Genomic DNA, 14,159 nt, shown 5'->3' with positions numbered 1-14,159 from the left:
TCTAAGAAGCCTTCCAAATATATCTGTAAAAATGCTAGATGATGATGCTGGAGTGATAGCACAAGCAGGTAGGGCGTTTGCCTTATAAGTGGCTGACCCTGGTTTGATCCCCAGCATCTCATATGGTTCCCCATGTACCACCAGGAGTAATTTCTGAGTGCAGAGCAAGGATTAACCTCTGAGCATCATCAGCTGTGACCCAAAACACAAACAACAACAATAACAACAAAAAGACTGCCAGAAGACTAAGGTCACTGGCTAACTCCTTCATAGAGATTTGCATGAGCTTCCCTGTCATACCAAGCCAATAATGTTCTCAGTTCACACATATATTTTCTTAGAGAACTGCCTTTGACTCAAAACTAGAGTTACCTACTTCATTATGCCAATAAAATTCATCTGCTTTAGTGTAATTAACCACTTTGATGTTTAGCTTTCCTATTAGAAGGTAGGAAAACAGCAAAGCATAATCCTGGTCACTGTTAATCCGCAACCCAGCACATGGAAGATATGAATAGTTATTAAATAAGCAAGTGACTGATAAAATAAACAGAGACTCACAGTTTATCATCTAATGAACTGGAGTTCTGTGAGTTTCAGATTTCAAAAAGGTAATACTGAGTGACTAAGTTGACTGTTTTCTTTGCCAAACCTATAGAGGTGTTTGTGAGGGGCTGGTTTATAATTAATAGTCACAGTTGTCTTAAGTCAATCTGGTTACTTATAATGCTAGGAAAAAGGCTATTGATGGAATGATGATATATTCAATATTTTGGTATTATATTAAGTCTATATTTTATCTACTTAACGAAAAAGATTTACAGAGCTAGTAAAGACTTCAGGTGATCACTGATCTACTTTTCACTCCTCAAACTTTAATGTATATCAGAATCAACTTTAGACCTTGAAAAATGTAAATCTAGAATGAGGTTAAAATGTTACTTTTAGTATAGTCGAAATGACATCTGCATTTGTATGTTCATCGCAGCACTGTTTACAATAGTCAGAATTTGAAAAAAACCCGAGTGCCCGAGAACAAATGACTGGTTAAAGAAACCTTGGTACATCTACACAATGGAATACTATGCAGCTGTTAGAAAAGATGAAGTCATGAGCTTTGCATATAAGTGGACCAATATGGAAAGCATCATGCTAAGTGAAAGAGTCAGAAAGAGAGAGACAGACAGAAGAATTGCACTCATCTGCAGAATATAAAACAAGAGAATGGGAGACTAAACACCCAAGAATAGTAGAAATAAGTACCAGGAAGTTTGCTCCATAGCTTGGAAGCCAGCCTCACAGCTCAGATAGAGAAGGGAACACCAACTAAAGTGTGGTTGGAGGACCCACTCGGCATGGGAGAGGCGTACTGAAAGTAGACTATAGACTGCACACAATGGCCACCCAATACCTCTATTGCAAACCACAACACACAAAAGGAGAAAGAGAACAAAAGGGAATGCCCTGCCACAGAGGCGGGAGGGGGGTAGTGGGTGGAGGGGATGGGATGGGGGCTGGAAGGGATACTGGAGGGATGGGTACTCGAGCATTGTATGACTGAAACATAATTACGAAAACATGTAAATCTGTAATCACCCTCACAGTGATTCATGAATAAAAAAAAATAATAAATTTTAAAAAATGTTACTTTTAAGAGGTAGGGGATGGCAGAAGGGTGTGTTTGTGTTACACCAGGCTGTGTTCAGGACTTAACACTGGATCTATGTTCAGAGGATCATGTGGTATGTGGTGCTGGTGATCAAAACTTGTATTACTTGTGTGCTAGGCAAAAGCCTTAACCCTGAACAGTACCTGCTCTCCAGTTTTAAAAGCTACTACAACATCGATAGCTGGAAATGATCACTCTGGACAAAGAACTGAGTGCTGGAAGGAGATAAAGGAACAAACATGATAACCTTTCAGTACCTATGTTACAAATCATAATGCCCAAAAGGAAAGAGAGAGTGAACAAAAGAGAGAGAAGATAAGTGTTTGCTGTAGAGGGAGGCTAAGGATGGGGGGTGGTGGGACGGAAAATGCAGACACTGGTGGTGGGAAATGTATATTGGTGAAGGGATGGGTGTTGGATCATTGTATTGACTGAAATCCAATCACGAACAACTTTACAACAGTGTTTCTCATGGTGATTCAATTAAAATAATTAACTTACATTTAGAAAAATAATTTAAATAGTTTTAAAAAGCTACACTTTTATTAAGGCCATAGGATACTGATTCTGATGGTCTATAGACTGTAGACTTTTGGATTTGCTTATTTATTTTTTTAATTTTAGCCTCCCTCAGCAGTTCTGGGGAGTTATCTATAACTGGCAGAGCTGAGGATGCCATGTGATGTCAGAAACTGAACCTGGGGCCTGTGCATGTCAGGCATGTGCTCCAGAGTTATCTCCTTAGCCTGAACACATTAACTTGAAAAGTATTTATTTCCTTATGTCCTGCAGCATTAATCACCACAGCTAAAACATGGAATCACAAGGAGTCAATCTAAAGGTCCATTAACAAAATACTGGACAAAGAAACTATGGTATACAGACAATGCAACATTACTTTGCTGCTAAAAAGATGTAACTGTGGGGATAGAGAAATAATACTCGCATGTGGCCAACCTAGGTTTGATCCCCAGCAGCCCACATGATCTCCAAGTACCACCAGGAGTGATTCCTGAGTGCGGAGTCAGGAGTAACCCCTGAGAATCACAGGGCGCCTCCACCTCCCTCCCCCCTCCAAAAAAAAAAACCAGAATTAAACAAAACAAAAAAAGATAAAACTATGCTACTTGAAACACAATGAACAAAATCCCTTGAAGTAATTATGGTACAGAGTCAAATAAGGAAGAAAGGAGAGACAATTATAGGGTAATTTAATTTATAAGCAGAATATAAGTAACTTCAGCAAAGAAATATGAAATTAAAGAAGAAAACTAGTTCCTGTATTTGGTGAAAACTATGATGGTTACTAGAGCATAAAGGAGGGGGTGGAAGAAATGGGTAGACACTTGCATAAAAACAAAAAATGAAATCTCATATATATAAGTACACACACATATATATATATATATATACAAGTTCAATCAATTTATGAGAATGGAACCAAGAACATACAATAGGGAAAAGACAGCCTCTTAGAAAACAGTGCTGGACAGGCTGGAGAGATAGGTCAAAGAGTTGGGGTGCATCCTTTGCATGTGGGAGGCCTGGTCTCTGGCACTGCATATATCTCCAAGCACTAAAAGAATGAAATAAGACCATTAACTTATACCATACACAAAACTCAACTTAAAATGGATTAATAATATCAACACATATACTTGAAATTATAAGTCTTACAAGAAAATGTAGGTGATCAACTTTTTTGATCTTAGCCTTAGTGATTATCTGACATGTGTATATGTTACATATACACCACATCTTTATCCATCAATAGGCACTTGGGTCACTTTCATATACTGTTTTAAATAATGCTGTTATAAACATGTTATTTTTTAAAGTTACTGTCTTTTTTCCAGATAAATATCTAGATGCACAGTTCCTAGATCACTTGGTAGTTCTATTTTCAATTTGGGAAGATGAGAGACTTGTGTCACACCCAGTGGTGTTCCGAAGCTTTTATTGGCTCTGTGCTCAGGAGTGATCTCTGGCAGTGTCTGGGGGACCATATGTGTGCTAGTGACTAAACTGAGGCCTGTTTATGAAATTAAGTACCTTACTTCCTGTACTATTTGGCCCCTATTTAAAAAATTTTGTGGAGCCTTCAAACTACTTTCCATTTACATTTCTACCATCACTACACTAGAAAGAGTTCCCTTTCCTCCAGACCCTTGCCAACACTTGTTATTTAACACCTTTTGGATAATATTCTAATATCTAAGGAGGTATCTCTTGCAATTCTGATAGTGTTGTTGACCACTTTTTTATGTATATTCTGAACACTTGTGTTTTTGTAGAATGTCTACTCAGATCCCCCTGAAATTTTTCAAAAAAAAATTTTGAAAAACAAAATTTTTCAATGTGTTTGTTACCAACTTGTATCAGTTCCTTATTATCTAAATACTAGCCCCTTATTAGTTCTGTCATCTACAAATATTTTTCAGTAGGTCTCCTTGTCATGTGGTTCATGGTTTCCTTGTTTACAATTTTTAGTTTAGCAATGTCACTTATTTTTGCTTTTGCTGCCTTTGTTTAGAAGTTAGGTAATCACTAAGGTTGAGATCAAGAAAAGGGAAAAATGTAAATTATTATGTGCAGGTGGTAGTAAAGGGAAATAATAATAAAATACCTGAGGCCATCTTGCCGCACTCAGCAGTGAATCCTGGCCAGCGGGCACCACACACCGGAGAATGCTCCGGACCCCAAGCAGAGCCAATAATACCGATGTGCCCAAGATGGAGAAGGTGCGGTCTCCCCACCTTCTCCAGATGGAATCCCCGCGACACTGAGCTTCTACTAACATGGTACTGGTACGTGGGGACTGGGACTATTTCTCCAAACTGCGCAACCGCATAAGCGGCCTTTCCTGATATACAAAAAAACCGCTCAGGAACAGCTCCTCCGCCCCTGAGCGGCCATGATCCCAGAAGCAAACAAACCAATCTCTGAATGCAGCAGCTGCTGGCAGATAATACTCCTGGACCCCCGTGCAGCCCCTGGAGGGGAAGGGTTTTTGTCCCTCAGCCTTTCCCCCTTTGCGACAGCATGGCGACTGCCACCTTTCAGAGCCAACTGGACAGAGAAGTAGGAGCTTGCAGTGATGGGGAGTGCAGGAAATCTCGTGATGGGGGGGTGGGGGGGGGCAGAACTGGCCCTGCACCCAAATGGGACCCCCAGCGGCTGCCCACAAATAGCTCCTCCGGTCCTAACAGCCATGATCCCAGAGGCACACAAACCAATCTAGGAACACAGCAGCTGCTGGCAGAAATAACTGGACTTAATTGCTAAAATACCAGAATTCCAAAACCGTGCGGCCACTCTTGTGGCCATGCAACATCATATGCTGTTCATTATCAGCAATAAAAAACAAACGATCTAATGATGTCTTTTTGGCAGGTCTGATGATTGGGGGAAATTCCAAATAATAGTGGGTTGTCTGTCAAAAATTGAATGTAATCAAAGTAAAGAGAGAGTAAAGTGAAAATTATCTGCTGTACAGGCAGGGTGGGGAGTGGGAGGGGGGTATACTTGGGTTCTTGGTGGTGGAACATGTGCACTGGTGAAGGGATGGGTGTTTGATCATTGTATGACTGAGATTTAATCCCGAAAGCTTTGTAACTTTTCTCAAGGTGATTCAATAAAAAAAAAAAAGAAAGAAAGAAAGAAAGAAAGAAAGAAAGAAAGAAAGAAAGAAAGAAAGAAAGAAAGAAAGAAAGAAAGAAAAAAATTGCCAGTATTCAGTTCTCAGCAGGATGAGCAAATGTGGCATTACAAAAGACCTTAACTGCTTCCTTAGAATAATCTGAATATTCTGTTGTTTATAAAAAAGGGGGCCATCAAGATGAAAACATAACTACATCCAAATTCAGTGGTTATTGTCTACTTTGATATTTTAAATATCTATTTTGATATTTTAAATATCTTCTATAATGAAGTAAAATTGACATATATTTAAATCTACCCATTTTTCCCATTTTAAAATTGATTTTTCAGGGGCCGGAGCGATAGCACAGCGGGTAGGGCGTTTGCCTTGCACGCGGCCGACCCCGGTTCGATCCCCGGCATCCCATATGGTCCCCCAAGCACTGCCAGAAGTAATTCCTGAGTGCAAAGCCAGGAGTAACCCCTGAGCATCGCTGGGTGTGACCCAAAAAGCAAAAAAAAAAAAAAAAAAAAAAATTTGATTTTTCAGTTAACAATGTTCAGAGGGTCAGAATGATCTTACAGTGAGTAGGGTGCTTGCCCTGTACGCAGTGGGCACAAGTTCTATCCCCATCACCCCATATGATTGGTCCCTGAGCCTGCAGGAGTGATCTCTGAGCAATTAGGAGTAGCCACTAAACATGGTCCATTGTGGTCTTAAAACAAAGTAATATAGTAAAATATATTGACTAATATGAAATCTTTGCATACTAATAGTGTAAGCATTTGTGTATCAAAGAATCATAAAAGTCCAGAGTTTAATTGAAAATAAAATTCTAATATCCAAAATTCTGCATGTGTGAACAAAATGTATCAACGTTTTGTAGTGATATGAAAACTGGCAGGACAATTAAAACAAAAATCTGAAATTCTCACAATTATGAAGAAATAACTAAAATAAAAGTAACATTTGGAGGTCTATATTAATTGAATAAGAGACAGTCAAAGGTCAATTTTGTCTGACTGCTTTCTCACATCAGCAATTATTCAATTGGAATAAGCAGTTTTCAAGTAGATTTTTTTGGGGGGGTCCATACCCAGCAGTGCTCAGTGGATCTCTTCTGGCCGGTCTGCTGCCAGGATTGAACGTGGGCTGTTGCCTAGAAAGCAACCACCCTACTAGCTAGCTGTACCATCTCTCTAGCCCTTAGTAATTTTCTATATGAGATAATCTTTTTTAATTATTGATTTTAACACCATATACTCTACTATATGGTAGAGTATATCATACCATATATGTGTATACAATACTCTATATTCCTCTGGTGAAGAAAAATAAACTGCTAAATGTCCAATAAAAAGTCAAACAGGAAAATAAAAATACCTGAATTTATACTTCTATAGGGCTGGAGCAATAGCACAGCGGTTGGGCGTTCGCCTTGCATGCAGCCGACCCGAGTTCGATTCCTCCACCCTTCTCAGAGAGCCTGGCAAGCTACTGAGAGTATGGAGCCCTCAAGGCAGAGCCTGGCAAGCTACCCATATGTATTGGATATGCCAAAAACAGTCACAATAAGTCTCTCAATGAGAGACATTACTGGTGCCCGCTCGAACAAATCAATGAGCAACGGGATGACAGTGACATACTTCTATGTTTGTATTCCAAGAAGTAAAACAGATGATGAGCTTTCTAAAGGTAAAACTGCAAAGTGCTTAGTATTCTTAGCAGAGCAGATTCACCGGAATGCTAAACAAACTGTGTTTCCCTGACCTCCACAATTAAACTGAAGATCAGTGACTTACACGGGGGCCACATGTGTACACTACATAAGAGGACACGGGAAGGGTTGGAGAAAGCATAGTACCATACCAGTTGTCAGGGCAAGATGGCGGCGGGGGAGGGGGGCTACAGGAAGAAAACAAAATTGAAAGGGGGCCACAGTTGGGAAAGGGTGGTCATAGATTATAATCCCACCAGAACAGTGGTGGGTACTGAAAAGAAGCAGACATATATATGCATATATATGTAATATATGTGTATATATGTAATATATGTGTATTATATATGTACATATAATAATATGTATTATCATACATATATGTATACTAATATGTATATATTAATAATATATATGTATTAATAATAAGCCCACAAGAAAGAGACTTAGATAACAGAAATACTAACAGTTTATAAAGTCAGGAATAACTTGAGAGCAATGCTCCTTTTCCATGTGAACATTATTTTTATTGGGCACTACAACACTAATAAGTTACTATTTAATTGATGATGAATTAAGTCAGTTAAATCCTCAAGTAGCTCCAAACACATCATACAGCAGAACCATGTACAAAAGAGGACACTAAAGGTTTCTAAATTTATTTGGTCTACAGCCTCCTTTCACACACACAAAAAAGAAAGGTAAATACTCAGTACCCCTTAGAAACCATTCTTTAACAGAGATAATGTCCCCCAAATGTTCCTGAGGTTACTACTGTCCAACTAAATCATTCTAGTGAGTACTTTGTGTAACACTATTCTCAAGTAATATTCCTTTATAACTAGAAAGGTAATAAAAGCCAAGCCATTGTGAAGTTGCAAAACTAATTTGGTTTAAGTTGAGAGAGAGCACAGAAATAAACTCTTTGCATATTGACAGTTAATTTATGATAAAAGAGCCAAGTGCATTAAATGGAAAAAGGAAACTCTCTTCAGCAAAAAGAGCTGAAAAAACCAATTATCCACAGTAACAGAAAAACTGGACCACTATCTCACACAATTAGCTAGAGTTAACTCAAAATGCTTTAGATTTAAATGTTAGACTTAATTCATAAAAAACACTGAGAAAATATAGGCAAAATACACCTTTTGGTATTGGTATATGTCATATAAAGAAATAAGACAGTAAGACAATGCCTAGTAACAATCCCTTAGCCTCTGACAATAGAACTGAAATTGTCAAGGTGGAATAGGAGGCACAGTGTTGAAAGGATTCCTATGTATTGAGAGGGGAATATGGGCACCATGGTAGTGGATATGGTGTGATAACCCTATACCCCTTAAGAAAAGGTCAATATTTACATTATTATAATCTTAGTTTTTGCATCAATTTTTAAAAATGCAAAAACTAAGCTAGGGGCTGGAGTGATAGCACAGTGGGTAGGGCGTCTGCCTTGCACTCGGTCGACCCGGGTTCGATTTCCAGCATCCCACATGGTCCCCTGAGCCACCGCCAGGAGTAATTCCTGAGTGCATGAGCCAGGAGTAACCCCTGAGCATCGCCGGGTGTGACCCCCCCCCAAAAAAAAAAAAACTAAGCTAAAACCTAACCTGGTCTAACTAAACCGAAGCATTTCCCATCAGTTTTTAGAAATATACCAAATATTCCACTTAGCCAGCTTTCAAATCCTAACTAATTTATAACCACATACTTTAAAATATTAAAACTCAATGAAACTGCATTACTGAAAACAGGCTAGACACCATGTGTGATTTAGTACAAAACACAGCACTATGTATTAAGTATTCTTGCAAAGAATGTTCAACCTAGTCTATGGTAAGTAAAACAAGTAAGTGGAGGACAATTACTGATGGTTTCACTCGTATGTGAAACATTAATAAGTAAAGCAAATGACTTGACAAAGACCAACAACAACACGGTTGGACTAACTGAAAAATACAGTGATAACCAGAGAAGAGGGGAATGTGGTGAGGAATGAGTTATTTGGTGGTAGATGGCACAAGAACTTTGGTAGTAGGTGTGGTGAATATAATACACACATAGAAGCACAAAGCTAAATTCTAAAATGCCATAATACTATAATAATACTATCATAACACTAATGATGCATCAATTCTTAAAAAATTGATTCAAAAACTTCAATCTAACCAAACCTTTATCTCAAACTTGTTCTTCAGTACCCCTTCACAATTAAAAGAAATAATAATAAAAGAGTATCCTAAAGGGTATTTTTAATGTGTCTGGAGCCAAAGAAATAGTACAGCAGGCATAGGCTTGCCTTGCACATGCCTGACCCAGGTTTAATCCTTGACACATCATATGGTTCCTAAGCACGGCCAGGAGTAACCCCAGAGCACAAGGTCCGGAATAAGTCCTGAGCACCACTGGGTATGCCTCCCCACCCCTGGCAAAAGTATTTGATTGACATATCAAATCTACAATAAAAATCTACAGATCTACAGTATTTGCCCACATTAAAAATTAAAACTCATCAAGGTCAGTCAACTTCCAGGCATTATGGTCAACCTGGGTTTGACTCCCAGCCATATATGGCTCCCAGAGCACTGCCAGGTGTAGCTCAAAAACAAAGACAAAAGGAAATTGAAATTCAGAAAGTTTAAGTGCTTGTTGTTAACTTGCTAAAATATACTAAAACCCTGTTAATAATATATTTCTTTTAAAATTAAAAAAGCATTTTCCAAAACAAAAAACTTTAGGAGTTTACTACTGTTTAACATTTTTTGTAAGCTTTATCATGTACGGCTTATGACAAATTCTTCTGCATTTAGTATACTGCTATATATGATCTAATCTCTGAAAAAGTACATTTCTTAAAGTAGTGAGAATGACAAAACTATTTTTACATTACTGAATTATAAGTAAAGTTTTCAGTTCACATAAATATGGAAGAGAGATATTAAATGACACGAAAAAAAAAGCAAACCAATAGATTCAGAATGCTAAATATTCCAACTAATTTCAACAAATGAATATAACTCAAGCAAATAAGTTGGAGCAAAAATTTCAAAACAAAAGATAAAATATTCATTCTAATGAAAAGATATTTAGCAATAAAATATCTCTTTGCACATTGCAAACCCTGTTTTTGTTTTGTTTTTTTAACTTTTTTTTCCTCTGGAGCTCACACCTAGCTATGCTCGGGGCACATGCAGTACTGGTGAATCACACCATGGCCTTCTGCATGCAAAGCATGTCCTTTGAGCTAACTTCACCTGTACACTATTTTGAAACACTGAACACACTTCTCAAACAATAGGAAAAATAATACCGAGTTTATGGTACTAAAAAATCCAAAATCATGCTTACTTTTTCAAGCATAAATGGCTATTTAAGGAAAGATCTGTATTAATGCTCTTTTTTTTTTTTTCAATTGTTGCTACTATTGTTTGGGGCCACATCTGGCAGTGCTCAGGGTTTATTCTTGGCTCTGTACTCAGGGATCAGCTTCTGAAAGGCTAAGGGAATCACATGGAGTACCAGAAATTAAATCCAGGTCGACTGCATGCATGGCAAGCGTCGTACCTGCTGTGCTAACTCTCTGGCCCAGAATCTGTATGTTTAGAGAATCATAATTAAGTACATAATGGCAAAATGAACTGATGAAACAAAAAGGACTGATAAAGTAGACTAAAAAATGGCCTTCACATTCAAGTTACAGAACATAAATGGGAAGTTATTATACTACTCTAGCTACTTTAATATGTTTCTGAACCTTTATTTAATAGAAAACATTAAAAAATAAGCTAGAATTACTTTAATTTTTACACCATTTATAAAAGGTCTCCATGTTCATTATAGTACAACTTATTTTCATGATTTATGATAGTAACTATTTCTAGTTTCTACTGGACAACTCAGTATTTCTTTTTGCAGAGAAGACAAACTACATTATGATTTTAAGTTTTACCTCATGTAACTGCAGTTACTTACTATTTAACAAGTAATAAAGAAGTAACAATAGATTTTCAGCCTAGAAATGTATGATAAAATAACTATTAACTCAGAAATGATGTGTTTGTTATAGTAAAAGTGAATGAGAACTTAGGAGAGTGAAAAAGTAAGTAACGAGATAGGAGATATAACTCAGTGGAAGAGGATAATCTTGCACATTTTTGAGGCCCTGACTGATGATCACAGAGGGGAGAAAAAAAAAGATGAAGAAGAAGAAGAAAGGAAAATATGTAACTTGCTCATTCCTTTAAATTTTGCTGGAGCAAGCAATATGAAATAAATTTGTTATATACCTGCCAAGGGGGCAGCCTGGGGGCTAGAGGGATCCTGAGGACACTGGTGGTGGGACAGGTGTTACAAATTGTATGCCTGAAATAATTCTATTATGAACAACTTTGCAAACCACTGGCATCTTAATTAAAAGTAAATAAAGAAAAAAATAGATAATGATAATATTTCCAATATATCTCATAATAAAGATTTGCATAAGTACACAATAAACTAGTGTTTAACTTTTATCTTAGTTCTCACTATATTATGAACAACAAAGCCTTCTTCCCCAACACCTCATTATGCTTTCTACTATTGCTTCTATCTGCACATCGATGTTACCCAAAGTGGGATTTCTTGTTAGATATCATCTAAGTTTGGCTAACTAATCAGGGAAGACTTACACTGGTCACTCGACGGTAGATCTGCGCAGCATTTTGGCACTCTGAGTAAGGGTATTCAGATGTGGCCATCTCAAGCATGCACATTCCAAAAGCATAAACGTCAACGGATTCATCATATTTCTCCTCATACATCTCAGGAGCCATGAACTCTGGGGTACCTTAAATTAAAAGAACGATTCAGACTCAATGCGAGAGGAAGTTGCAGATGTTACTCACCGAAGAGTGATGCAGAGGGTTTGACCTGTGAGAGAGAAAAAAAATGGAAGGGGAAAAAAAAAGAGAAAAAAGAGGAGGATCCTCTTAGTCAATCTGTTCCATAAAAAAAACCTTATAGATCTTCCACTGCAAGGACTTTATAAGAAATTTTTTAAAGGGCGTGTCTATTTACCATTTCAAATGAATTCCTGTTGAACAATGTCAAAACAGATCCTTGAACAAGAGATAGGTATAATACTGAAAACAAATTGAAGGAAAGGTTAAGAGACTAGCAAGAAAGAAGGCAGATACAATGGGATCTATCTAAGGCAAGATGATAGTTAAAAATGACCAAAATACTTGTCTGCCCCCTACTGTCTGGTACCTGTTAGTTAATATTTATAGCTAGTCTTTTACCACTAATACTCTATTTGATTAGTTTTCACCTTTAAGGAAGCCTTGCAATGAAAAACCTGGTATTCGATGTTTTGAAAAATAATGTAAATATAATTGTCTATAAAGACACTCACCAGAGCCCTTTTCTTCATCTACTTACCATCCCACCTGCAGTATACAAATAAGCCTACTGCAGATAAAAGAAATAGTGACAGACATTCTACAGAAAAATAAATATGTGCATACACAAGTGGAAAACTCAATATAGAATGAGTTTAAGAGTACAAAGTCTGTGATCCTAGAGACCAGGTTTTTAAACTAGGTTAAGTCTGGATACCTCAAATTATAACACATTTCCAAAAATTGGCTTCCACACTGTAATTTAGTATAAAAGAAAATTCTGAACAGGAAAAGCTTGAGTCAGAGATTTAAATCTTAAGCAGAAACAAAGAAATGTTTCCAGCAAAGGAGGCAAAAAGGAAATTCTACTTAAAACAATTCTTCCATTTCTCTTCTTAATCTACTGTAAGAAAATATAAAAATGACATTTCATATCCATATTACATATGCCAAGGAAAAAACAATTTTAAAAAGATATATAATTTACTGGCATTCTGTGTTTTCCTTTTATTAATACACAGAATTCCAGCCCATTTAAAAATTAATGAGTTCTTTTCTTATTACTGGTATATTTTTTTGGAGCGTCAGTACACATGTACACATGAAGATGAAAGACCATCTTATCAAAATAAGTATAAAGTTATTTTCCAGCTGTAGCTTTTAAACAAATAGCAGAGTTTGAAAGAAGCTGGAGAGAAAATCCAATAAACAGAGCAGATGCTTTGCATGTGGGAGGTCCAAGTTCGAGCCCTAGACTTTGAGGCACTGTATGATTGCTCAAGCACTGCCAGGAGTAACCCTTGAATAGTCATGAGCAGCACCTGAACACCAGTGGGTGTTGTCCAAAACCAAAAATATATACATCAGTGATTTTCAACTGGGCAATTTTGCCAATGTTGAAACATTTTTGGTGGTAACATCTTAAGGGAGGTAGAGAAAGGCATGTGCTACTGGCATTTATTGAGCAGAGGTCAGGATGCTGCCAAATAATATATATAAGAAAGCTTTTATGACAAAATATTATCGAACTTAAAATGTTATTGGTACTGAGGTTGAAAAAACCCCCCTGTTTGGTTTTTCAACCCATCTTCTTCTTTTGTAATAGAAAGTTTTATTAGAAAGTAGAAGGGAACGGGGCTGGACGATAGCACAGTGGATAGGGCATTTGCCTTGCAAACCTGAGTTCGATTCCCAGCATCCCAAATGGTCCCCTGAGAACAACCCCTGTGCATCGCCAGGTGTGAATCAAAGAGGGAAAAAAAAAGAAAAGAAAAAGAAAGCAGAAGGGAAAAAAAAGAAATCCTTCAGCTGGTATATATCACAACTTTTGGGGTGAGTGGGGGGCACAGCTGGCAGTGTTCAAGGCTTACTCCTGGCTCTGTGCTCAGGGCTCACTCCTGGAAGGCTCAGGGAGCCATGTGGGTGCTGGGGATCGAGCCTGATTCAAAAGCATACAAGGCAAATGCCCTACCCAATGTACTATTGCTCCAGCGTAGATATCACAATTTGTTAAAGGTAGAAAAAAGAAGTTGATAAAATCAAACTTTCAGAATGAGCTATCATTTTTACATTTTAAGACAAAGCTTTGATAAACTGTATATAAACTTGATTTCATGCAAAGATACTATATTCGTAATAGGAATAATTACATAATTGTAAGTAGCAACATAATGACAAAAAAGACTGATAACTACAAATGGTTCTGTCAACACAGTTAACCTTCTCTTCAAGTAACTTTAAAGAACATAGTCTTCA

General features: G+C 37.4%; 1 protein-coding gene across 23 annotated transcripts in view; it reads right to left on the bottom strand.

The window, feature by feature from the left end:
* WNK1 (WNK lysine deficient protein kinase 1) overlaps positions 1-14,159 on the bottom strand; it is a 139,280-nt gene that overhangs the window by 64,139 nt on the left and 60,982 nt on the right. For 22 of the 23 annotated variants that reach the window (XM_055143859.1, XM_055143862.1, XM_055143864.1 and 19 more), the window contains exon 4: positions 11,694-11,851. In XM_055143859.1, coding sequence (XP_054999834.1) covers positions 11,694-11,851 — 158 coding nt within the window. Of the gene's footprint in view, positions 1-11,693; positions 11,935-14,159 lie in introns of all 23 variants that reach the window. The other variant, XM_055143875.1, reaches the window with a different exon arrangement.

Source organism: Sorex araneus, chromosome 6 (assembly GCF_027595985.1).
Source record: "Sorex araneus isolate mSorAra2 chromosome 6, mSorAra2.pri, whole genome shotgun sequence".
NCBI lineage: Eukaryota > Metazoa > Chordata > Mammalia > Eulipotyphla > Soricidae > Sorex > Sorex araneus.
Note: the sequence above shows the minus strand (reverse complement) of the source record. Positions and strands in the feature narration are given on the sequence as shown.